General features: G+C 45.4%; 2 protein-coding genes across 3 annotated transcripts; both read right to left on the bottom strand.

Annotated features, from left to right (window-relative positions):
• Window positions 1-286: 286 nt before the first annotated feature.
• Window positions 287-17,350, bottom strand: LOC143009647 (zinc finger protein DPF3-like). The gene is made up of 11 exons (XM_076161701.1): window positions 17,294-17,350; window positions 10,005-10,165; window positions 9,391-9,498; window positions 7,171-7,298; window positions 6,552-6,647; window positions 5,734-5,797; window positions 5,377-5,418; window positions 4,745-4,885; window positions 3,627-3,734; window positions 2,451-3,221; window positions 287-2,318 (listed from the first exon to the last, which is right to left on the bottom strand). Exons 1-10 carry the CDS (start codon window positions 17,323-17,325, stop codon window positions 3,061-3,063), a joined length of 1,041 nt encoding a protein of 346 aa, XP_076017816.1. The 5' UTR covers window positions 17,326-17,350; the 3' UTR covers window positions 287-2,318; window positions 2,451-3,060.
• A 542-nt stretch (window positions 17,351-17,892) lies between these two features.
• On the bottom strand, window positions 17,893-26,804 carry LOC143009578 (zinc finger FYVE domain-containing protein 1-like). Of its 2 annotated transcripts, none has more exons than XM_076161606.1 (11): window positions 25,317-26,804; window positions 24,716-25,232; window positions 23,651-23,865; window positions 23,345-23,451; window positions 23,113-23,221; window positions 22,923-23,020; window positions 22,634-22,751; window positions 22,339-22,509; window positions 21,943-22,123; window positions 21,711-21,824; window positions 17,893-20,174 (listed from the first exon to the last, which is right to left on the bottom strand). In XM_076161606.1, exons 1-11 carry the CDS (start codon window positions 25,824-25,826, stop codon window positions 19,942-19,944), a joined length of 2,373 nt encoding a protein of 790 aa, XP_076017721.1. In that variant the 5' UTR covers window positions 25,827-26,804; the 3' UTR covers window positions 17,893-19,941. The 2 variants fall into 2 exon arrangements, with proteins under 2 accessions (XP_076017721.1, XP_076017722.1); XM_076161607.1 differs by having other exon boundaries at window positions 24,728-25,232.
• Between the last annotated feature and the right edge of the window lie 644 nt (window positions 26,805-27,448).

Below are 27,448 nucleotides of genomic sequence, written 5' to 3'. Positions count from 1 at the left end.
CTTGGAAGTATAACGATACACGCTAAAGGGGGAAAAGGAAGTGAGGCTACATTCAGGTAGGTATCAAACATTTTTCAGGCTTTCACACTTCTTCAATCCTTCAGGCACTTCTTCACCTTTCGCAAACCCTTTCAGCAATTGTAATCACAGCACATTTCCTCCAGGATATAATTCAGCAAATCATTGTTAAGAAATAATTTAAACAAGTACAAACATTTAAAAAATTTGGTTCCAAGATGTTTTTTTACTAAACCTTATCTGGTGAAAAATGGCACCAGACATCACCGAGGAGAAAGATTCATTCTTTATTTTTTCAGAACAATAAAAATAGTTTAACAAACAAAAGACTTCATTCTCTCCATTTTTGACTTGGTATTTACAGCTGAAGACGAAACAAAACGCCCAGTCGTGTCCATTTCATCTCCTCTTGGCTCCGTTTCAACACCAATCCTTCCTTTCCACCCTCCAACAGGCTTGACAAGAGAGTACCGGGGCCTATTGCTGTGTCTTTGACGAGGTATACAGGCTTTTCAATGATTGGTGATACCTTTCTTACAAGCAGACATCGGCCACTTTGCATTAGGAGCTTTTTTTCCTTTGTTCATATACCTGCACCACATCAGGCCTGTTCGTAGACTAACAATTTTTTGAAGACTGCGATTGACGACACATGCGTTCACTTATTGACATGACTTTGGAGCGTAGACACAGTTGACCCATATTATTGTGGAAAACGCCACATAACTGACACAGAGAGAGAGAGAGAGAGAGAGAGAGAGAGAGAGAGAGAGAGAGAGGAGAGGATGGATGAGTCTCACATCCGTTCCAGAGGAGAGAAGCTGTGTGGAGGGTCCCTGAGGGAACTTATTGTTGAGGAAAAGGTCTGAATGCACAAGCACTTATACAGGTCATCATAGACACATAAAAGTGATGTTAAATACGCCTCATTCTGACAGGGTTAATGTTATCTTCAAAAACAGAGCCACTATTATTACATTGCAGCATACTGAATCAACACATGTAAGGACACTGACCTCTTACACAGTACGCACAGCCTATGGACCTAAAAGGCTCGTTGATACAGTACTTCCAAGCACCTTCTAAATGCCATAAAGCAATTAGGCCCACTAAAGCACTAAAATGAAATGTCACAGATAACATGGATTTATAGCTTTCATTTCATAGCGTTTGAAATATCTGAGCAAAAATGATGTCCCAATAGCAACAACATTGTTTCCAGATGCGTCGGAGACAAAACACACTTGAAAAGAAAGTGTGATGCCACATAAATCAACAGAGAGCAGTCAAAGCTGAAGCTTGTTATTGCAATGTTTTCCTATAGCGTGAGACACCGCAGCCTCCCGGTTCCCTCCGAGGAGTTGATTATGACGGGATCGCTGCGAGGCGTGCTTGCCAATTTAATACAATCACATGAATCAGGGCTAAGTGGCAGAACAATCAACAGCAGAGGAAATGAAAGATGCCTGAGTAGTTGTGGCTATTGTGCACCTGATCAGGACAGAGGTATCAATACAATCCGAACTAATCCAAGAAGTCAGTCATACTAATACCAAACCCAAGCTTTAAACAGCTGAAAACGAAGAAATATCATACAAGGATGCAAAAATCAGCAAAGTTACTGTGATCCATTCAAGTCATAATGAGATCAGAGAGGCAGAGGAGGACGAGAGCTGAAAAAACAAAACAAAGAGAGAGGGACGTAAGCAGAAGGAGAAAACATTGGAGTCCATGTCTGGGAATTAATACAGTAAGTAGTCCAGAGGTGTGTGCGTGATAGTGGTGGAGATGTGCACCATCTCTATGGCTGGGGTCAGGGGTCACTGGTCCAATCAGGTTGGAGGGTCATGGCTGTCGGAGCTGGTTTCCAGTGCAGGGCAGCAGGCTGGCACAGTGATGAGGACAATGATGTGGTAGTGTCACATTAGCTCGCACAGCAGTCGCAGAGCTGGATCGGGCAAGGCTGAGTGAACCCCTCGGGCACAAACAGTCCAAATGGCCTGGCCTTTAGTGTTCCCATAGTCCAGTGGAGCTCCAGCAGAGTGCAGAGAGGACAGAACGAAGCTGGGTGTACTCACATTTCAAATGTTCAGAAGTGATCGATATTTATCATCGAGGGAGTAGTTGCTTCAAGCAGGCCACGTGCGCGGCCTGCAGAAGTGGCGGACGCTTATCCGACCGCATCAGTCAGTTAGTTCGGGCCCAGTTCAGGAGGGACATGAAAGCTCATTAGTTCTGTGGGGTTAAATCTTGATCTTCACCGGTCCTTCAATCCCTTGGGCCACATGTGCTGGGTACTCCTACACAGCAGACAACAAGGTCAAGACTCACACCTTTGAAAAGCTCTGCAGTCCATTTACACTGAACTATTCCAACAAAGCATTATTTTGAGACAAATGTTGACAGAAAAGCAGATAAGCCTCTTTGCTTACCTTTCATCATCTATGCAGCACCTCATATTTACGTTTAAGCTCCTTCATATCCATAACTGATTGTGTGTTTTGTGGCAGTCCTTTCATCGGTTCCTTCATTTTCATACAATTTGAAATCCGGGAGACCTTCATTCGCGGGAAAAAAAGCTGAAGTACGGGTCTGCAGTGACATTCAATCATCTTTACAAACTCATCATTCACGCCTTTACAAAATGTGAGATAACTGTTCTAATGTCCGTGTTCTCCAGTGTTGTTTTGTTCATAACGTGTACGCTGCTTCTGCTCCAGTGAGGAAAAACAAAAAACAAAGAGAGACTTCACTGCAAAAACTTCTGCTTTGCATGGAGGCCGAGTCAGCTGTCAACAACACTGACAGTCATTCATAGCCTTTAAAGTTAATATATATTTATATAAAAAAGGGTTCATAAATTATTCAACAATGTTCAGTAGATAAAATACCACTTGCATTTCTGTCCTGAAATCATTACTTTGTGCTTTCTGCAAACAAACAAACGAGAAAAACAAAAAAAAACCATCAGAAAAGAAGCAGCAGATTTTTGCTGAGGTTCATCCATATAAAAACAGTCTCTGGAGATCTAGCAGACGCTCTCTATCTGTGGCGGTTGGATATTCCGTTGCTGTTGGCGGCGGGCTCTTCTAGCTCGTCGTCTTCAAAGCCGTGAAAGGTGGACGTGTCGCTCTCCGAGGTGGTGCCGAAAAGCTCCTCGGCCCCGGCCAAAGCCCCGTCCTCCTTCTGCTTTCGGCGGTTAGCTGGCGTGGCGGACAGGAGAGGGAAAGAGTCACCGGAGCCCAGAGGACGTACCAAAATCTACAACTACACATCGTAGGAGCTCAAGCCGAAGAAAAACTAAGTTGCGGCGCTCAAACTGCTACATTCAAAAAGCATGGAGGCTGCATGTTCCCGTCTGTGTTCTTCCTGTTGCTTGAGTTCTCATGAGGTGGAACAAGCTGACATTACAGAACAAATCACCAGATTTTACTGTACAGGTTTGCATACAGGAAGGAAACAGAAGCTCCTGCACACTATTAACGCACACAACTGAAGACTGCACAGTGAGGAGATTTTGCATACGTACTAAGTTTGGATAAACAAATGAAGAGATTGTGTTGTGCTGCGTCTCACATGTCAGGGGAGGAAACTGTGTGTGGACTCACTTGTGCATTGGCAGGCTGAGCAGGGAGATTTACCCGTTTTCTTGTTTGAGCCCTGGCATTTATTACAGTAGTTATTGGGAATGTTGGTCCCACCTGGACCCTTTGGACCTTTAAGGAAATGCCAAAGAAAAAAAAAACTTTTTTAGAGGCAATTTCACGTAAAATGAGCGAAAAACAGATATATGATGGGAAATCAAAACAGGTTTCTTCTGAAGGCTTTGGACCCGACACAGCTGCTCACCAGCGTACGCTCGCTTGATGATAAAGTGGAATAAATCAGGCTTAGGAGAGCTACTCTGGGAACGTTGTGTATTCTGCTTTTTCACAGGGACAGGCCTGAGAGTGACAACATCCTGGACATCGTTCCGCCGAGCCCGCACACTGCAGACACAGTGGCATCACTGTCCGGCAAGACTCGTGGGGGCGGCCCGCGTGTTTACATCAACGAGTGGCGGTGTCAAGCTGTTGCCGTCTCCGAACGCTGCTCGTCTCCAGTGGACGTTATGGTCACCAAGCGCCAGCACACACTGTCTGTCCTGACAATTGATACTGTGCCCGTGTTTATATCCTGCGTCGTTAACAAGACTAAGAATGTGAGCAGACATTCAGCTCCTATGTGTTTGAAATTAAAGGGAATTTGACAAAGCAGACTTCATTTAAATATTTCCTGATAACGCATTGTGTGTAGACTTTCATTTAATATCACTTGGGTTCCCTGAAGCTAGAGTCTTAACAGCTTTTCATATCCATCACCCCTGACATGTTCCAGGTCCTTGTCCTCTTCAGTCACTCAGTGTCCCTGTGTGTACGCTCACCTGTCATACACTGCTGCACATCAACTACCAAACGTCCTGCCTTCCTTTAAAAGCCTCTCACCACACAGGAATAATGAATAATGTGTCTTTAACCCTAAGATGGCCGCACGTACAGGCGGAGTCAAGTTCACGGTTTGGAAACCAGGTGCACTGTTACTGCTAAAGCTACTTAAGTTAATTGATTAGCTTCACCCGAGCATCAGAGTAAATGTCTCTGCTGCTCTTAACAGGACTGTCGGCAAATTCAGATGCGTTTGTTGCGTTTCTTTTGTGGTCCCACAGTCAGCAGGGAGTCACACTTACGTTTGGGTCTGTCCGTCTGTTGTGCGGAGGGAGATCGGGATGAGACGGAGCCCCTCTCCCCGGCCCGCTCCTCCTCTGCCAGGTGGGGGTGGGTGTAGTGGTAGCTGAGACCCGCACGGTTCCTGTAGCGCCTCCCACAGACTGCAAAAGCCACCACAAGACACATAAGACACACAGCCTCTTCTTTTCACTGCTTTAATGATGTAACATTTATTTCTGCAAGATAGAGCTCTTGTAGTTCTTCATATGCTTTGACTGTGAAATAGAATGTGGCAAACTGCCCACAAGTTAGAAAGCAACTAAACTAAAGTTGAGTGTAATTTCATTTGCTGGGATCAAAAACGGGGAAATGATCTCAATTGTTTGGACTCGCAGCGTTCGATTCGATTTCCAAAAGGAGAGTAATGGAGACTGTAGGAGCTCCAATTGTTGGTTAGTGGAATGAAACTCAAATAGGGGAGACAACACATCCTGCCCTGACGAGCGACGCCTGGAGAGCAGGGTCGATTTTTCAGCTTGAGAAAAGAAAGAAAACATCGAGTCTAAATCAATAATCACGCCACTCGCAACGCTATCGCACAACAATCCATCACACCGCTCCAAACACAGGAAGAGACAGGAAGCTGACGTACCTGAGGTCGAAGACTTTGAGTTATGCTTTTGTTTGTATCTGTCTGAAACGGAGAAAACAAAGAAAATGTCAAAAAAAAGGGCTCCAGCTTGAGTGTGCTTGAGTGAGTGTGTGTGTGTGTGTGTGTGTGTGTGTGTGTGTGTGTGTGTGTGTGTTTGTGTGTGTGTGTGTGTTGTTCCAGCACAGTTAAAACCAATAAAACAAGTTATCTAAGTTATGAAAACACTGTTCCCAATGTCAGTCAGTTCACTTGAGCATTAACACACACACACACAAGACACACAACATACAGTTTACAAATGTGCACAGTAAAACGACGAGACACTAACACACACGCATACACACACACTTGACTTACTGTCACAGACGTATGGCTTGTCGTGGTCGTCCAGATCCGCCCTCCTGCGGCCCGGACCGCGACCCTGAGGACACACGCTCGGTAAGAGGGCCAAACAGGAAACAAGGAGTGGAGAGACGTTCAACAACACACACACACACAAAAGCTGCAACGTGGCCCCTTCATTCTACATTTTGTCCCACTCAGTCCCATACATACAGGACGGGGGCGTCGCACTGGAAACACGATCAATACGACACAGTTTTATTTAACAGCGCCACAACAATTACCACCGAGCTGAATCGACATCTCTGACACCACGGCGACATAAACTGAAGGCAGATTGTTTGTGTGTGTGTGTGTGATAAGCCAGAGCAAAGTCAGGGAGTTTATTGTGATTTCATGTAATCCCACTGCTGTAATTTGCATAAGGAAAATAGTCTAAATGCTTGTTAATGTGTGGCGATCGCTCCTGTTTCAGTTCACTTAAAACGGTTTGGGACAAATTTGCATTAAACTAAAAATGCAGACGTATTTGCTTGGGGAAGGCAGATAAACAAAGGATAAGCAAATGAGTTTGGTCTTCACAGCTACGAACACACACAATTTACCAACGGCTGTGAGACTAAAGCAGTTGCACGTATCCGCCGGTATGTCCACTTCTCTGTCGCAGCGCCGGATGAGACCCGTGAGGACGACAGACGGTGTAAAAACGCTTCTACAGACGGATTGAGAGTCTTATTTCATTTACAACTGAGTTCCTATTTAATAGGCAGAGCCCGTCGGTAATTATGTGGCTACTTAAGCGCGTAACAAGTGTCCTCCTGCTGCTCACTTACTCTTCCTTTGCCCCGGTATCTCCTCTTGGGAGTGTCCACTTCATAGTCATTGTCGTCGTTGAAAGGATCTTCGGCTGCGTCAGCCTCCAGAACCCTCTGTGTCACAGACAGGAAAGGACCGTTTCAACACACTTCTATTATTAAACCCCGGAGAAAAACACATCCGGGCAGAGTGGAAAACAAAATCAATTCTTCTCCATTCAGCCAACAAACTTTACATTTGATGTTGAGTTAAGTCGGAGTTATTTTGTTTTAAATAAATGTGCTTTAGACTCGGCAGAGTTCAGACCTCCTACATCTGAATCCATGAATAACTGAACTATTATTGTCCCCAGTCCCTGTTTTATGATTTAAGGCACATTAATGTATAATGGAGGATATTAGAACCCTGCAATTGCATAAACTGAATTTAATTACCGGTAGTAATAATAAATTATAAATGGGGCGTTAACAGTTGAAGTAGCTCACTCATCTAAATGCTTTAGAGAATGACACTCAGCCAACAAGCCACTTTGAATGCCAAGACCCTCCATCATTCCAATGATGACTGCTGAGAATTTACATTTGAACCATTTGGCTGAAGCTCTCATCCATCCAACATGCACACAAACGCCCCTACCTGGATCTCCAGCAGGCTCTCCTCGTCGTTCTTGGAGTTGCTCCTCTTGTCTAGGCCCTCTCCTCGCAGCAGAGCCTCCAGCGTGGTGCTCTGGGTGGGTAAGGTGTCCTTGGACATGAGGCCACCGTCTAGACAGAAGGAAAAAAAACAAGGATTTCCTGTGACTGAGCAGGAGGGAGTACATTTTTCTGTCTTTTTTTTTCTCACATCACCATCCAGCGAGTGTGATGAGAACCATCCATGTCACTCTATGTGACCTTTGTGAGCAGACATGTTTCTATTACTCCTCCACTCTTCCACACCCAGACCAACGTGTGGGCAAATTCGTAATAACTGCCGTCACCCTTTCCGTTTGTAATAGACGTTTTCTTCATCACAACTATTTTCACAGCTCTATGTTCATGATAACATCTCAGACATTCTTTCCCCCCCATTGTTGTCAATAGTGCAGGGCCATGAATAAATGAGGCCCCTGACTTTAGCAGTAGGAATCTTTCTAACTCGATACAAGAAGTGGCTTATCACTTTAAGGCGACCACATCATGCATATTTACTCCCACGCTGTTGAGCTGAAGATCTAAACAAACAGTGTAGGAGGCAAGCAGGTTGAGCAGACAAAGCAGAGCAAACAGAAGCTTTGACAGTCAGTCAGATCTCTACATGTTATTTACACTCCTCCAGAGAGAGCTTTGTGTCCATGTTGGTGCTTTGGCGGATGTTTGAAAAAGAGCAGTTCAAAGCCGCCTGACTCCAGCTTTCTATCGGCTCTTTCATCTCTGTTCATCCCACCACTACACATAGTTAAATGACTTTCAGAGGACTGAACAAGAGCTGCTGAAGCCACGCGAGCCTCCATAGTTGGGAGGCAGGCGCGAGAACGTGCTTCTCCAACGACGCCCCTCCACCATGCGGCGGCAGCCCCTCACCATTGTGTCTGCACACGTTGACTTTCAACTCTCCGCGACGAGACAGCCCCCCTCTTCCTCCCAGCCCATGGGAGCTCGGGGGCTAAAAATAGAGCCGGCAGCAGCCTGCAGCAGCGAGCTGATTCTGCATGCAGCCCCAGTCTCTAGCACACCAACAGCTAGACAGGCTGCCGAGCCAGCGAGACAGCCAGCCAGCACAACTCGGAGCCACCTCTGGCCAGCTGCACAACTGGCTACATACAAGAGACGCCAGGTTAAATCAGACTTTCCCCTGTGCTAGGGCGTCCGCACACAATGCTGTTGTTGAAGAAGTGAGGGGACGGTGGGGCGGTGGTGGAGTTCAGTGGGAAACAATAGGCAACAATAGGGTGCGATTGGGAAACAATGGCTTGGTTCATATGCTGCCCAAGCTCACTCTCTCTCCCTCTCTCTCTCCCTCTCTCTCTCTCTCTCCCTCTCAGCTCTTCCCTCTTGCTGACTTTCGGAGCACAGCAAACCTTCATTCTTCCAGTATGCAAAGCAGAAATTCAACTCAGATCTGAGCTGAGGTATGAACCGGTATCAAACACATGCTGACTTTGACACGAGTAGCAGGGAATGAAAGGTGCAGCATAATGTTTCCATCAAAGAAAGCACAGATTCCTCCTTCTTTTGTGGAGTTCATTCCTCTGGATACTGTAACATCCCAGTGGGTAAGCCAGCCTTGGGCACAGAGCGGACAAGTTACTGGAGCTCAGAAACACTGAGCGCATACAGGCACTGCCTGCATGGCAGATTAAAGGGAACGATTGGGGGATGAAAGAGCAGCGAGAGAGAAAGAGACAAACTCAATCAGCGATGGATGTGGCAGGGAAACAAGGGAGACCAAAGTGTTGAGTGAGCAGGGAGAGATTCCAAGCGGCAGCCAGGAGTCCAAACTCCATTCCATAACATTTATTAAATAGCGTCTGCATTGGCCGTACTCCGTCTCTCTGCTCCCAGCAATAGTAAATGTCATTACATGTTCTACTCCTCACAAAACAAGTTTATCAGCCGGGGTGAACATAGCCACATTTCATCTGCTGAAAAATGACTGGCAGCCTGTTTTTGCTCAGTGTGCCGAGACAACGTGATATGCTTTTAGCCAGATTATTCCAGATCATCACCACTAATCACATGAGCTGACGGGAGGTGGCGAGTGGGAGATGAGGAGGAGGAGGAGGAGGAGGAGCAAGAGGAGGAAGTGAGAGGAGCAGAGGGTGAGGGGCAGGTGGCTCCAGGAGAGGGAGAAGCTTCAGGTGTTGCAGGTTCTCACCAATCTGCAGGCCGTAGATGCCCAGCCTGGGGTCTGTGGCCGTGTGCAGCCGTCTCTTTTTCCTCCAGCAGCGGGCGGGGTATGTGTACATCTGCCCGGCTGCAACCCCTGTACAAGAGAACACACATACACCACACACACAGAGTTCCAGCATCAGCCACATATAAAAATCTCTATATCCTCATCATAACACTTTTTTTAATAAGTTGAAGCTTTGTTCTTCAGCAGCGCAAAGACAGAAGCTATGAACGAAACAAATGAAGCTAAATATATCTTATGGATTCTCCAATATAACTGAATTATGCTTGCAACGCCTTATGAGATAACATTTCCTTGGGTAAAATATTTCTTTACAATGCCTGCGACATTCTCTCAGCTACTTTACTCTATGGGGAGACTTCCTACACTCAGAAACAACATACAAATGTATAAAAGTATCACTTTTAAGTCAAAAGTCAAAAACAGTTAGTTCATTATCTGTTAGGTTTCTTTAATTTACAAAAGCCTCTGATAAAACTGCTCAAAATGTCAAAAGCAACTTCTACAATCCACCTCATGTTGTATTTGTGTACTATACGCGTGTGTGTGTGTGTGAGCATGCAGTGTTTGCGCACCGGGGCTGCGGTGGTGGCGTTCCATCCAGATGTAGCAGTTGTTCTGGGCCACGCCGGTTTGCGAGTCCAGGAATGGCAGGCGTACGCTGCGTTCGGCACACAGGCGGGCATTGTAGCTGCGGCACTGCTCGATGGCGTCCTTGTAGAACTGGTCTCCCAACCTGCGGGGGGCAACAGGGGTCGCAGCAGAGGTCAAGAGTTGGCCAACCATGCGTGCAAAATCACCAGCAGCCATTCACACCATTTTGCATGTGTATTAACATCTGGACAAAGGCCACCAACATCTGTTCGCCACCACTGGATCATTAACTCAATTTGTTGGTAGATAGAAGTATGATTGATAGAACGGGAGGAAGCTCCTTCTTTGAGACCAAAGCGTTTCATACTACACACCCATTGAGAATTGAGAATGCAAAGCCATCCCCTTAGCAACAGTCCCCTATACAAATGATGCTGGTGAACATCTGCCTGTGCGTATCCAGCTGCTAACCCAGCCTCTCCCTCTCCCTCTCCTCTTCCTGGCTCGCCATTGGAGAGAATTTGTGTAAAGGGGGGTGAAAAAAAAAGAAAAAGAGTGCGATGTAGTTACAGCACCGCAATGACTCCCACTCCTGAACTTAAATGTGTTATTACCTCTGTGGGCTTTTTATGTGATCTGATTCTAGACAGGATGTGAGCTGTGGTCATGCTGCTGCACCAAGGGGGGGTACTTTCAATACAATGCAATCCAATACAGCCCCACTAACAAACTGCCAAGGGCCAAACATTTCTCACTAGCTTGCCAGAACAGCCAGAATATGCATTTCTGTGTACATTTGACGTTTATAATCTGGCTCCTTACCCTTGGAAAGCTCCCCCATGTAACTTGAGTGATCTCTCTTTTAATTACTGGAGGAGATATTAATGGAAATAGATATTATGATAAAGGCGGGACATTTATGGATCCTGCTCTGATGCTGTCGACTATACATTAAACTGTATATGCATGAATTAGCTCACTCTCAACGAGTTAGATATTTGAAGCCCTGCTAGGCGCCTGGTGTAGTGGCCTGTCTCACTTCCTCTGCAGTGTAGATGTGTGACTTCTTGGCTAAATCTGGCACACAGCGTTTGTCATAACTTCGCTTTAGGTGTTTATGAGAAAACACAAAATGTATAACGCTGTACTCACATTGGGATTTACAATGATGTGATTTACCAATTCGCACTGCTTGCAGGGGAACCAACAGCTATTTACAATGAACAAAAATATACTGTAAACTCAACACTTTTATTTTTGAGGCCATTTCCATTCTTCTACATATTACCTGAAAGATTTGTTCTATCAACTCAAAGATTTAATTTCTCTCAAATTTGCCCAAAAACGTGTTTATAGCTCTGTTTAGTTAGCATTTCTCCTTTGTCCTGATAATCCATCTCCTACACAGGTGTTACCTATAATGGGCTCAATAAACGGGCTCTCTAAAATGGCTTTCTGTTTTTCCAACACCACGCCACAGATGCCTCAAGATTTACGTGATCATCCGATTGGCATGCAAAGTGCAGGAGTGTCCAGACCGAGTGTGTAACCACGCCTGCCCATGACCGCTACACCTGACTGCTTCACCTGACTGCTTCACCTGTGGGATCGTCTGAGGTCAACAACAAGGACAGCTGATGACACAGTTGGATGCCACAAGTGAAGAATTTCAGCAGAAACTGTCAGAAATGGCCTCAGGGAAACTCATCTGCATGCTCGCCGCACTCACTGGGGTCTTGGTTTGTCTGCAGTTCGGCAGCCACGCTTGCAGGCCGGAGGACGGACCTCTTCCCCAATGAATCACATGTTCAGCTGTTGTGCACAGAGGCCCATGGTGTGGTGGGGTTATGGTATGGGCAGGCGGATCCTACAGGCAGCGAACTCAACTGCATTTTCTCCACGGCAATGTGACTGCACAGATATTGTGACGGCCCATTGCTGTGCCATTCATCCACCGCCATCACCTCATGTTTCAGCATGACAATACACCGCCCCACGTTGCAGGGATCTGTAAACAACCGCTCAAAGCTGAACATGTTCCAGTCCTTCCATGGCCTGCATACTGACCAGACATGTCACTTATTGAGCATGTTTGGGATTCTCTGGAATGCTGGCATACGGCAGCGTGTTCCACCAATGTCCAGCAACTTTGTACAGCTACTGAAGAAGAGTGGGAGAATAGTCCACAGGCTGCAATCAACTATTTAATTCATTCAATGTGAAGGAGATGTGTTGCATTTGGCAAATGGTGGACACAGAAGATACTGAACAGTAGAGGAGACTGCTCTGTTTGTTTCATGGTAGCTTCTTTTGTGTGGAATCTGTGACTAACAAAGTCTCAGAAACCATCTAGTGGTAAGCTTGGGTTAACTAAACAATCAGTCTCAATGGTTGTCCATGGTCTAGAATTTAAATAACATTAAAACTATGATCCAGATCTTAAAATCTACTAAAATGTTGCTTTGCCTACAACCCACCTCTCCACAAAATGTTATTTAAAACAATTTGCCAATAAACTAATTTTAGCTACCTCTCCAAAAGACACACAGCAACACAAATCAACACACACAAGCAGAAGCAAATACCTTCCTGGCGGTAAAGGAGTACTACAGAGTTGAATCAACACCTCTCTGACACAGGAGGAAGACAGACGGAGCAGTGTGTGTTTCACAACGCATTAGATTCCCTTAAATCTTAGCGGTGTAGCGAATGAAATGATACGTTATAATAAAGTGGTAAGTCTGTGTGTTATTTTTCATGAAATAAAGATTTGCCTCTCCAAAGCGAGCAGCAAGCAGATAAGACTCTCACACTTAGCTCCACTTTTCTAAGTGCCAGTGAGATTTTGGCAGTCCCTCAGGGTTTCAATGTTAATATTCAGAGTGAAATGGGGGAGGATATTTCACATTCAAGCCCTCAATCGCTGCCACACGCCTGGTATGATAATTAGCCCAGTTAATTAATCTCAGCAGAGAGCCTAGCACAAGGGCAGGTTCTAATTTGACAAAATCAAAGGTGGGGGTAAAAGCTGGAGCCTGTGATGAAGGCGACAAGGTAGCACGTATAAGACGTGTGCAGCTTACCGCTACATCACAGGGTCAATAACAGTCATGAGTTCCTCCGGTCTGAACATGCAATCTCCACATCCATGTAATGAACTTCCTCCACGTGTTCTTAATTACATTAGCAGACCGCCATCTTGTAATGGAACTAATGAGCTGCTGGCTACAACTCGAGCCTGGAATCTTAAACTAGACTTGGAAGGTGGGAGACCGACTCGTCGTCTTCACCCTCCTCCTTAAGGAGACGCCGTGCAGCAGACGAACAGACCCACACAAAGCCAACGGCTCCACAGCTCAGACAAAAACCACAGTGTGTGAGAGGCTTCTGGGAAAGAGCGGCTTCATGTCAGTGTGACTGGGAAGAGTAAACACTGACAGGTACCCAGCACAGGGAGGGGAGGAAACGTGTGGGACACAGAAATGAGCTAAAACAAAAACAAGGTAGCAGGAACAAACCAGAGCAAGGGAGGGAGAGAAGGAAGGAGGAAGGGAGGGAGGGAGAAAGAGAAAGAGAGCAAGAGAGAGCAAGAGCGATAGAGAGTGAGCGAGAGAGACAGAGCCAACAGAGGTTAAAAGCCAGCAGATAAAGACTGGACTTTTCTTCCTCATGTTTCAAGCTAACTAAGTTAGCGGTTTCATTGTAGTTAATAATCATGTCAATACCACTTTTGGCCTTGTAAAGATGTCATATAGTGTTAGTATATAACAGCCTTCTCTGAGATGTAATCACTCCCCTTTTAAAGCGCAGGAATTTTTACAAGAGGAATCACACCAGGACACACTCAAAACAAATCCTCACACACAACATCAGAGGTTTGGCGCCTTCACCGGTAGCTTGTTCGCAGGAGTCCCTTTGAAGATAATGACTAGGCACGGGTAAAATCATCACACACAGCTATAAAATGCATATATTAATGAATTGTGATCCTCATGGTGCATCTTTACCACATGTAGACTAGGTGTAATGGTCTCACAGCCAATACCAATCAAACTAACCGCTGTAGTTCAGCGTCATTCACTTTATATCAACATACAGCTCTGATGGGACGCCGTGTGACATATCAGCTTACTGAAAGCAGGCCAGTCGTAAAAGGTCCCTGAAGTAGTCTCAGCTACGAGTGTGTGCTCAGAGGTTACGCACTGTGGAGCGCAAAGAAAACAGCACTCCTGAGATTACTCAAGTCGAACAGACAAAGAGCTGATCTGGCTCAGTGAAACATGTTTAGGGGGTTGGGTGGGGGAAAATAATCAGCTGAGGTCTTTGGGTGGGTGCTGGCTGTCTATGCAAGCAACGTGCCCTCCATCACAGCCCTGCCACCCCCATCAGCAGGTGCGCCGGCTGAGGTGAGAGATCTTTCTGACACTTGTAATGAGTGGCAAGAGCGACACATCCAGCAGCACAGGAGGGGAGAAAGTCATGCCTTTCTCTCACCCCCCACACACATAAACACATCGCCCCTATATGAGCTCCCTGCATATTTGTAACAAGTCACATGCGATCCAGAACGGACCAAAAACATTTTTAAAAAAGCACCTGAGAGACAGGAGCAACACGCTATCAATGTCTTACCAATGAGAAGAGAAGTAGAGTGTGTGTGCGCATAAGGGCGAGGAACCAAAGCAAATCTTGTGGCCAGTGGGGCCTCTGCTATCAGTGTGTTCCTGTCAACGGTTCACCGTGTCACATGGCAGTATCCGTGATGTGAGCATGTGTCAACATGCATTTTGCATATCTGACGACAAACTTCACATTGCAGTTAGAGGGTACTATATAAAAACAACTTGTTAGTCGTTTTAATGGAAAGTAAGATAGAGATCTGAAGACCCAACTTCAGTCCCTTACACTCGCTACAGAAAGTCCTTCAAATTTGCAAGTGCACTGCTTCTTCACAGGAAGCTAGAGGCACCACATAACAAGGGAGGAGGAGGAAGAGGAGGAGGAAGATGAGGAGGAGGAGGAGGGGGAGGAGGGCCTACACAGTGACTGCATCCTGACAACAACCTCCTGATTACACCAATCAGAACAACGTGGCCTTACCAGACCATACACCTCCACACTGCACGTCCAATAAACAGCAGATGTGAGTCACTCAAATTCTACTCAACCCCAGGGACAAGGTAGCTGACAATCTGGAAGACCTAAAGGGTGTGTGATGTCAGGAGAGATGTGATAGAACAGAAATAATACTCCAGCTGTGGCCACCCTTTAATGAGTGGCTTTATGGGATCCTTTATTAATTAAATATTCCAGACTCCATTTTATCAGCAGCTTCTAGAGACTATTGTCTTCCCATCGACGCAACAGAGCAGACACACACACACTGACAGCGTTGCAAGCCGTTTCTTCATCCTCCACATCTCTATGACAAAGTCGAAACCAGCATTTCATTCCCCTAAAGTGAATCATCTTAATACAAAAAAGGTCAAACTGGTCCACAGGAGGAACATCCAATTAGTGTCAAGTGTGACTAATTATAATCTGACAAACGTGTGAAATGAAGTCAGAAACCAGAGACAGAGGCTAATTATAGCAGATTGAAACACTTCATTAAGCACAGCTTATAGCAAGGAGACATTCTTCATCAGAATACTAAAACGTCCAAGATGAAACAGCAACTCAACAGCAGAGACGCACAGGAGCTTGTTGCCATACAAAAAGGGGAAGTGGTCCAACATTAAACTAAGGAAACACACTTTCCTACATCATTCTGCACCATGTGACGAGTGAACGGAATAAACTCTGGTTATATATTCCATATTTAACATTTCACACTTAACATTTGAACACCAACTGCACCACTGGAGCTGCTCAGAGGCCCGAGGCAGAAGACTATACAGGGTAATATCCAGGTGCATCGCAAGAGCAACCAAGCTTGATATAGAAGTTTAAGCGACACAGCCATACAACGTGTGTGTAGGTTGGGTAATAACTGCTTTAAACAAGGATAGTTGGAGATAAATTATGACTTTTGAGAAGATATAGACCACAGACACTAATTATTACTATGTCCCAAGCCTTGGACGTGATTAGTGACATTATTACATCATATATTTGCTCGTCCATGGCCCTAATCCCACATCCTTTCCTGGGTGTAACAACAATATCATCTCAGCATAGCGATCGAGCGTGTGTGGGTGCTGTGTGGTCCACTCGTGGTGCTGCAGTCCGTGGAGGTGCCAGCGTACCTCCATGGAGGAGCAGATGGTTCTCCTGCTTGTGCCCAACACTTCCTCTCTGTCGGAGCATCTCTCTGACAGATGGGCCCAGGATCCTGGACCAAGCTAATCTCCAGCACTCCTCCACTTAAAGGCACAGTGGAGTGCACGGACCCACAGAACCATCATAACCTATTAATACAGCCTCAATGCTCGTTCTGCCATATGCCCACCTGGATGTACATCAACACATCCACATAATCAACCTACATAAACATGAAAATAGATGCAAAGTCAAGACTCGTTGGGTCTATTTCAACTTACATGTCTAACCAGTGGAATTGGTGAAACAACACAGAGGAACAAAGGAGAATGGTTGGAGAAAAAGGTGGAGCAGGGCTGTAAGTTGGAGGATGAAGACCTTTCCACGCACACACGGGCTGTGCGAACACACGCTGACAGTGTGTTTCCAGCACGGGGCTCAAATTGCTGTCACTTTTGTCGAATTCGCCCAGCAAGCAAGCATGCAAATACAAAATGCCTCCTCCCTTTGCTTTACCGGGTCCTGACCACGTCTGCGCACGGAGCAGCCAAAGTTGACATGTCGACAATTTACACCAACTGTAAACGACTTTAGGAATGCCAAACATATTCCGCCGCTGCGCCCGTCCAAGCACGAAGAGAATCGGCTTTTAAATGATTCGGTGCAGCGCCGAGGCACGTTGTCGACAGTTTTCTAATAGATTTACAGCCCAGGAAAGGCGACACTCTGTTCTGAATGCAAGATCGTAGCGGGGGGAAAAGCTCCGGTAGTGCATTGAAAAGCGCCACACAACACCGCGAACGTGTTCAAGACTAAATGTTGAAATCTAGTGAAATAAAAGAACTGTACGAGGCGACTTTACCATGCAAGAAGTACACAAAATGAATTCGGACAGCTTAATCTGCCATATGCACACGGCCGACGCTCACATGCACGAGCAGCCGGTTTTAATATACGACTTGGCACAAAAGTAATAAGTGAGAATTTCCTAAATGTCTAAATTACTTACGCTTTTAGTGGATTCTGAATGACAGCCGCCATTTTGCTACAATGTAACGCAATATCGGCGTCTTGCAGTTCTGAGGGAAACCTACGGGAACAGACCAATCGGAGGTCGGGTTGAAATCGTGGACCAATGGCAGCGCGGCCTACGCGCACGGGGCGTGGCTTCTGTGGTAAACTGTCAAAATTATTTTAAAGGGTTTTCCCTTGTATTTATATTGTCCACACTTGAAACACATCGCTTTTAAAGAGACCCTTACTGTAGCTGGGGCTGATCCACAGAGCTGCTCCCCCCCGCCCCCCCCCCTACAGGGCTGAGGCCCGGCAGTGCAAATGGCACAGAATATCAACATGGAAGCATGTGTTTAATTATTTATTAAATTAATTATAAATCATTCATTATCATCAATAAGCACCAAACAAATCCTTTCCCCTCCGGTTTCTCTGAGGCTGCAGCCGTGGAGAGGAATGGAAGCAATGCTCATAATACACAGGCATGCACGCTGTCTTCCACCCACATAAGTGGCTTGACACAAGGACACGCACACACACACTCATACACATGCATGCACACAGAAAAGATACGGAGGCAATTCCAGAGAATGGTTTGACAGACGAAGCTGAAACACTTTTAATTTTAGGTTCCTCCACCAGTTCAGCAAGCATCCACACATCATTGCTGCAAGTTAACAGGGTAAAAGGGGAAATTCCTTCTTGATTTTTAGGTAGGAAAGGAATGCTGATGACAGCACCCAACCCTACCAAATACTGGACAGCCTGGTTACAGAGTTTATCTCTCAAACACCACAAGGATATTTGAAGCAACAGACTGCACAGATTTGCAAGGGAATGAACTTCAGTACGAGTCATCTGACACTATCTATTTCCTATTCTATCCTGTGCAATATTGGCATGTCAAAGGAGGATGGCTGTGATGCAACATTCAGACGGATAAATCTATTTTGAGACAAGGGAGACACGTCATCTCTGCAGACAATAGAACCATGAGTTCCAAGTTGGGAACAATAGGAGGAGAACTATCTACAAAGCTTACATTTGACAAAGACAATTTTCTCACTTGAAAAAACTAAATGTTGAAGGCATCTCCATGTGCTTTGTATTATAATCAGATGTAACACTCTTATTACAGAAGCAATAAAACTTATGATGCAAGACGTAGTGTTAAAAAACAAAAACTAGTTAAAGCTTTCAGTTGCTAAATATGGTTTAGCATCTCATCGTTTCCACATTTGAGCATTTGTCTTACTAAGGTTGAAATACATAGGGGGGTTAAATGTCACAGGTTTAGACAGAAACAATATAAAGGGAAGGGATGGCTCACTTACAATAACTACAAAGTGTATAAATATCCTTAACTAATAACTAATATCACACGAAATAATACATGTATGAACAAACAGTAATTTGATACAACAGCTTTCAAGAATGCATCACACCAGTCCAAAACAACCTGTTATAGTGAAATGAAGCAGCAGAAATGTGTTGAGTTGAGTCAGTAGTCCTAATCCTGTGCCTACCGAGACCTGGAAGCATGAATGAGATGTGGAAAACTGGTTTGGAGACCAATTTGGATATGAATTGCTTCTGCGAATCATTATCCATTTAACTAAACTGACAGCAACTTTAAATACTTGGAAATGGTTTAAACAAACAAACGCGGTGCGTCGAGAAAGAACACAATATGGAACATGAAATGGGCGCCCTTTATACTGTTACATGTGCACAGTCAAGATGACGCACAGTATAAGAGATAGTGAGGTTTAATCAGAGATCTTCCTCTGAACAACTAAAGGCCATGGATCTCTCAGACTGTCATGCATGCCAGAGTGCTAATAAGTACCCCCCATCTCCGATACATAAATAATCTTCCAACATCTCAAATGTACACCCTTCTTACATATTTCCTGTCATCACACAACCTCAAATCACGTGATAAAATATAAAAATCATACCAGCACAGACACAGTGACCTGAATGATTTTTGGCACTACAGATATCCACAATCTGGACCTAGATTTCAAATCAGTTTTCATGTGACTCCATCACCTGGATATCCGCTCGTGGCCGTGATAAGCAACAGCCTATAACAGCTGGAAAAGGCTTAGTGCAAAAACTAAAATGATGCAATACAGCATGCAATGGAACCTGTGGTTGTGTCTGCATGGATAAAAATATCTCCGTATCGTTACACATAGGACATCAAACCAACAATGCTTAATAAGAATTCCTTAAAACTAATCACACAACCCCACAGGGTTCTCAGCTAACTAATAATATTTTTTTTAAATGATACATTTTATATATTTTCCCAAAGTAGAAAAATAGCTCCATAGCCATATGTAACATAAAATTTAGTGATTTGTGTCAGTGAGGATCAAAATATTCACTCTGTCAATAACCAGAGTGGAAATTTATCTTTTCACACTCAGTCATGTAACTCATACTTATACTCTGGCTGTTCTACAAGGCCACGGGAACTCGCAAGTCCCAAATCTGCTATATGTCCTATACTGACTAAAAGCCTCCTTGCCACAGATAAAGGACAGAACCGTGTGAGTAACAGAGGTACAGCAGTGACAGACTGCCGGCTGAGTGGTTCTCTCTGCTGCTCTGAGGAAGGAAGGCCTGCCCTTGTTAAAGTTCTCCCGGTTTCTGGTTGCAGCCAGTGCAAACGCGTACGGGGTGGTCCCAGCCCCGCGACGGGACGGCTCGGCGCTCCGGCGAGCAGTCGTCGCACACGCCCTGGCCACAGGCACGGCAGTGGTGCTTGGACAGTTTGGCAGTGAACTCACGCTGGCAGTTGTGGCAGGACAGAATATCCTGGTCAGGCACCCAGTAGGCAGGACGGGCTGCATCTTTCACAAGACCTAAGAGGACACACAGCGTACACACACACACACACACACACACACACACACACACACACACACACACACACACACACACACACACACACACACACACACACACACACACACACACACACACACACACACACACACACACACACACACACACACACACACACACACACACACAAGCACTTGTAGTAAGGATTGTGGTAAGGCAACGTTTTGTCATTAACAACATACGGCTCATTGCTAATGTCCATACTGTTCAGACAGCAATAATAACTTATATGATCTTATCTTATCTACTTATCTCCACTTAAATTCTAAAAGTATCAATGTGTAGTGAAACGACATGCTGCTGTTTCCTCATTATTGTTTGCAAAGCACCCACGAACACAAGAAAATAAAACAAAGTGCCAGCTGCCCTGGGTAGTGTAACCATGGAAACATGAAAACAAGATTGGGATTTGGAAATAAGGAGGCAGATTTTGTTGTGATTGGAACAGGGCTTGCTCAAGGGTATTTTGGGCGTGGTGTGTGTGTGTGTGCGGGAGAGGGAGGGGGGTTTAGGGGGTATGGACAAGATCCGCACGAGGCTTCAACAAGCTATCAGGTTATCAAAAGAGTTATTAGCTGTGAATGTAAGCCTGATATCATCATACAGTGAAAGGGTTCAGACGACAGAATGCTTCAACTTCTATAAATGTGATGGAGACGTTCCTGAAATAATAACTGACAGAATACACAACTTCAACCTGAGGCGACGTCTCATCAGTCAAATATCTTTAAAGGCCCTTTAAATGCAAATCAGGTGGAGTCAGCTTGTTTCAATTCACCTGCTAAACGTAAATGAAATCCAGATAAACTGACTGAAGTAAACCTTTTTTCTGCTCACTTTACTCGCTGGCACTCACTGTCAGTGTGGAAATGAATTAAAACTGTGGCCTGCTGTTTATTTGATCATGACACTCCACAGTCTAGTCGCCCACTACGCTTTGTGTCAGGAATATATTACAGTGATATCTAACACTCTGTGTCACAGTACTTCTGTACCAAGGTGCGGCGACGGAATTGTAGTGAAAAGATTCTCTGTTGCCAGCGTGTGTGGGAGGATTTCAATTTTCTAGCCTACAATCACTTTCGCTGGCTAGAAGAGCAACTTACACACACAAACACACACATTTAGCACCTTCTTCATCCTCTCTTTTCATATTATATCTTCCTAGCTGAACATGGTACAAATTAATCGATTGGCCCTTAATGAATTTGACTGATCAGTCACAAGTACTGATGGATGACATTAAATTTTCTTAAAATATCTGTGAAATCTGAATGATTAACACAGAGTTGGGAAAAGGTGAGGATGGGAGTCTCTACAGGAGAGATTCCTGTATAGAACATCAATGAGAGTTTGCTTCTCTTTCTAATAGTAAACAAGCAAGATGCACCTCTGCCACTAGGGGGCAACGTAACCCTACACTCCCATTTACTGGGTCATTGAGTCCCATTACACAACATTCCTCCTTAGGTTATGCTTGGGGCAACACTCACCAAGTGGGATGTCAATCGCAGTAACCACAACCCCCAGGGTGTTGGTCACTGCCTCTCCAACCTTCCTGGCAAGGGTTCCACCTTCGTCCTCCTCAAGCTCCGCCTCAAGCAGCTCTGAAAGAAGAAGGAACCCCTTGCTAAAGTCAGAGCTTCACTAAATGTTAAATGGCACAGACAGAGAAGAAGAACAGCGGCCTCTGACATTTGACACACTGGCTTTGTGTGTGTGTACCTGCATATGAGGCTCTCTGATCAAAACAGATATCACAGACTCTGACAGGGGCAGGACCCCAGCCTCTCTCAGGGACGGGCGCAGCTTTGGAAGAGCAGCCATCACAGAAACCCTCCCCGCAGGCACGGCAGTGATGTTTGGTGTCGTTGTCCTGGAAGACTGTGTGACATTTATGGCACACCTTATGTAAGACAACGACAAGAACAAGAAAATGTGTTATTCAAGAAGCACTGCAGGGAAGAAGAGGAAACTATCAAAGAGACTATCAACGTTTTTACCGCGACCTGCAAACATTAGTTGTGTAATAGCCACCGAGCGGCATAGACAGGAGGTAAACATCTCTGTGGGCATGAAAGTGTTGACTCGGCAGGGGGTGTGGAGGCGAGTGTCACTCACTAAGATGAGGGAGTTGGGTTTCCAGTAGGCTGGGGCGATCTGATCTGTCAGCCATGAGCCGACGGCCTTGGCAGGTTTGACACTGAGCTCTGACACAGATTGGGCCACCAAGTTGACTCCATCCAACAGACGCTGCGCTGCGTTGCTATTGTCCTTCAAAAACCCATCTGACTGCAAAAAGCAGAGACATAATGTTCTTTACCTCAGGTGCAGATCCATACGTGAGAAGAATGGAGGATATTGAAGCAAATACAGCACACGTATGATGAATTAAGTGTTTGCTTATTTGTCTTACTCCTGGCCAGACGTGCTGGATCTCAGTGCGGACAACTGTATCCACAGGGTCCTGGTTCCCGTACCAGTATTGGCGGCTTCGATAAATCACTCCGCAGGTTGGACATTCAATGACATACCTACAAATAAATCATTTTTTAAATACATTTGTGTCAGCTGTATTACTGGCTGGGGAACATCTATTTTTATGTATTGATTGTAGGCCACACTTTGGCACACCAGGGCTAAATTTAGGGTGCGTACAGGGAACCTAACCCTAACCAAAGGACCCGGCAGGTCAGTCCACTCACCCAGACCAGGCATATTTGGCAAGGCCCATCCATGGAGAGTCAGAGGAAGCTGAAGTCTTAGGGATGACTATCACTTCCTTCCCTCCTTCATAGCAAGCCTAAAATGATGGCAGACACGGTTCTAACTTTATAGCTGTACATCATGCAGGGACAGGAAACACAGGCTGCAGAGGAGCGCCGCCACGCTTACCTTACAGGTGTAAATGCGATTATCATACTGAACAGAGTAACGACAACGGTGCTTCGCCTCATGGCAAACGCCTTCTCCTACGTGGTTCATGCTGTTCTTGCAGCCGGATCTGGGAGGAAAAACAACACAACAGATGCTCTGTAACAGCAGGAGATATCAGCAAAGATGACAACGCATAAAAGAAAAGGAATTAATAAATGTGCAAAGAAAATAAAGGCAGGAGAGCACTGACCCACAACTGAGACAGAGGGTGGAGCAAGTGAAGTACTCATCAGGAAAGAAGCAGCTGTGGGCCACAAGCTCATCTGCAATTTCCCCATTGAAGCGCTCACTCAGCGCCTGCAGGGAAAGCAGAGAAGTACAGATATTTACATACAAACAGGAAACGAGTATACTTCAAATTTGAGCTGCACAAGTGGATACAAGATGGCTTTTAATGCGATTCCGGTGTAGATGTCACGTGATATCAGTGGATCTATAACTTTCCAGACAGTTTGAGGAGGACTGGAAGACAATGCTGAACTTTTCCGAGCCCTACCTGCAGGGCTTTGAAGATGACCAAAGGGGTGCGTGGGGACCGGGTGGCGTTGTTATCCAGGAGCCTCTCCAGGATATTTTGCAGGCCGCGAAAATCAGTCGGGGGGCTGAGAGTCTGCGTTCCCCAATACTGGACAGAGCTGAAGGCCTCTGGGAAGCGGCCCAGCTTCCTGAAGCGCTCCAGCAGCAGCCGGTCCACTGACTCAGACGAGTTATCTAAAACAAGAGACACACAGTATATGAATGCAGTATAAAGCATAAAGGGTGGAGTTGGGTGGAGTCATGCTGTCAGTCTGAGGAGGTCACCAAACAGTGTATGTAAAGAATGTGAGGCAAACGGTGTGAAACAGGTCGTTTACTGGCACATCAGACAGTCAGACTTGTCATAGCAGGAAAAGTGTCACTGACAAGATCTATGACACCATCACACCAGGGGAGCAGGCATACACAACAAAAGGGCCAAACATAAAGGAAGCTACGCTATTATTAATGTTATTAGTTCTCCATTATATGTGGAACATTTGATATTACAATGTCTAAACTTGCCCTGTGCAATTTTGAATTCAAGCAATATATACCCCTTTCCCCTCTCTCTGCATTATTTCCCATTTGTTTGTACACTGTATGGCATCATCAGCCCAACAAATAGACCAACAAATTGAGGTTGAAAAATGGCAGAGTACGGTTGAAGCCTTTAAGTGTGTTATTACAGCTATAAATCTGACATTTTTCAGATTGTGGTATGCTGGTTATTTCCTTTCCAGTGCAAAAAGGTGTGTTTACACATTTCACAAACATCTGACATGCCAACACCTAACCCAGCTGGTGCAGAACAAAGAATCAGCTGAGGGAAACACTATAGGTTGATACTTGTTAAACCTGTAATAACCTGAAGTGTTGCGTCACCCTCTGTTTACTTTGAAGGTATTACAACATTCTGTTTCTGACCTAAATTCAACTTGACACAGTTCAAGTTGTGTACTGGTGGAAGCCTTCAAGCACAGTTAGTACTCAGCACCCACAAATACGGACATTTATGTGTAACAGACGTATAGAGATGCTTTACCTGCACTCATACCTGACCCAAGCAGCTTAGTGTGAACGGTTTCATGGAAGATGACCACCGCAGGACCCAAGGTGGACAGGGGGACATCCAGACCGCAGCGGGCCGTCGTGGCCTTCAGCTCCTTGGTGAAGTGCTTCAAGTAAGCCTCAGAGGCATCGCCCAGGAACTTGAAAAGGTCATCGTGGAGACGGTCGGCGTGGGTGCGGTAAATGATGAGGTCGGAGATGGCGAGCACCTTGAGCAAGAGGCGGGTTCTCTGACCCTGTTTGGAACTGTTCCCGAGAAGCCCCTCTGTGTCGATGACCACCACCTTATGGATGGGATCGAAGGCCGCCCACACCCCCACCGTGCAGGACTCCTGTGCAGGAGATGTCTTGAACACCTCTCTGCCCGTGAAGAACACGTGGTTTAAGGTGTGAGACTTGCCCTCACCTGTGTTCCCAAAGATGGACACCACCTTCAGCAGCTGGTCAGGCTTGCAGCTCAGGTTCTTCATAAACATGGCTTCATCTTTTATCTTCGGGGGAAAAGAGTAAACTGGTGAAAATACTTTCCACAGATTTATGACTTGAAAGTTTTGACGATGGCAAAAACGACTCACCTGCATTTCCTCATTCTCGTCCACCAGGAGAAAACTGGCCACCTTCTCTAGAAGCTTTGCTTTCTGGGATTTAGCCTCATTGGTTATTTGGACAGGTGCTTGGTCGGGCGCGGGGACGGAGATGACCTCGGCAGGTTTGGGCGGTGGAGGATAGGAGGTGAGCTGGTGTTTCTTCTTGTTCCCTCCACTGTGGGTGCGTTTCTGACAGTCTTGGCATAAGTTAACTTTGCAGTTCTGGCAGCGGACCACAGACCTGAGCCGTTTGCTGCTGTCTCCATTGCTTCCTTTACAGTTGTCACAATGGGGGACGTGACCTGGGCCTATCTGAACCCGCTCGTGGTTCTTCAGACGCTCCTGACTGTGGAGCTCGAGCTCACACCGCACACACTGTAAACTTCTGCATTCATTACATTCATATGCAGCCTCCTCCGAGCCACCGCACACGTAACTCTCCTGGCATATCAAACTAGTATTGACTCCCTTTTCTGAGGATGAGCCATGGCCACTCATCGTTTCTACAAAGTAAACCTGAACACACACACGCCTATTGGAACAGCTTTGACTACAACGCCAGCAACTTCCAATAACAGTTAATTCAAAACACAAACATGAAATAATACTGAGAACTGTGCTTTGCAGGATATGACAACTGGCCAAATACAATAGCTACAATAACCTGACAATAACAATAACTTAGAACAGCTGCATGGTGACAGGGCTGGTGACTAGATGCTGTAAATGACTAATTAAAGTTCCACAAATACGTACAACTCATCTAATGTCCGTTCACAGCGTGCATTTCAAACACTATCTTATTAATAAACGATTTAGTGCAAGTACAGCGAGACAACACGGTGAGTTATGCGTCCCCTTCGGCGAACCTGATAAGTATTTCAACACAATCTTGCTCAAGTTGTTTTGCTACAGCTGCCACACAGACACAGGACGCGTCTTGGGTTAGTAAATCAAATTTTTAGCGACGAAATGACACACACATATGAGCGGATAATCAGCACCAGCAGAGACAATGAACTTTCCCTGAAAAGATGAATGTGCAAAGGGTAACGCTAACAGGCTAGCTAGTAAACTCGGCAGCTGATGTAGCATCCAAACATCAACATTAGTCTGCTGCTAGCTTCGACGCCTCCAGCTTTATTCCGAGGAGCGACCGTGTTATTACCGAGCCAGCGAACCTCAGCAGCTCACAATCGGTCAACGACACAGCTGAGCTAACCTCCACTTTGTCAACTGAGCTGCAACAACATATCAGCAACAACAACAGCAGCCAGTCGATGTCAAACGCTCGGATGTCTGCGGTTCGTCGGACGACTTAAATGCTACACGGGAGGCAGATCCGCACGGAGACGCCGACAGAGTCTTTAAAAAGTGTTAGTGCATTAAAATCCTTCCGAGCAGTGTCATTGTTTTGTTCTTCAGCCCCCTCCCAGCCTGAGCGTTCTGGCTGCGTTATTTTGTTGCCAGGTCAGATCAGCTGATCAGATTATTTTCAGGGACGTCAGAGGAGGCCGAGGTGCATCATGGGAAATATAGTCCAGTAACCAGACTTCTATACGATGCTATTTTTGATCGATACCAAGTAATTTACGGCACTAACTTACGAGTGACCTTGAGAGAGAAAATCGTGCGTCACTCACCCACTTCCGCCATTGCGTCAGACGAGTGACGGAGCAAACATGGGTCTTATTATATGGTTAACCTGAATTATATGGTTACAATATGTGCCATCCAGATTATTGTTCATCATCATTTCACTGTGGTGGCTCTTTTTTGTAGGCTGAGACCACATCACTCTTTATTGTCAGCCATGTAAAGGGAGAAAGTGTTGTCGAACCAAACTTAACTTTACTATCCAACAAATGTAGTTCAGACAAACATGCACCCAGTGAACCGGAGCTCTGTTAAGCAAAGGTGAAAGTTCATTTGTAACCAAATTATCCGCTTACATCATTCATAAATATTTTTGCTAAAAATGTAAATACCCTTTTTTTTTTTGCATCAGAACAAATTCGCCAGACAAACGTGGTTCAATTTTTTATTTATACCCCTAAGAGCAAGTACTTTTGTGCCCTGAAGACTTTGTATTCTTGAAAGAATTCAAAGTTTAGTCTTGA

Source organism: Genypterus blacodes, unplaced genomic scaffold, assembly GCF_046128005.1.
Source record: "Genypterus blacodes isolate CSIRO-AG114 ecotype Tasmania unplaced genomic scaffold, CSIRO-AGI_Gbla_v1 ptg000112l_1, whole genome shotgun sequence".
In the NCBI taxonomy this organism is placed as follows: Eukaryota; Metazoa; Chordata; class Actinopteri; order Ophidiiformes; family Ophidiidae; genus Genypterus; species Genypterus blacodes.
This window is presented reverse-complemented; position numbering and strand designations above follow the sequence as displayed.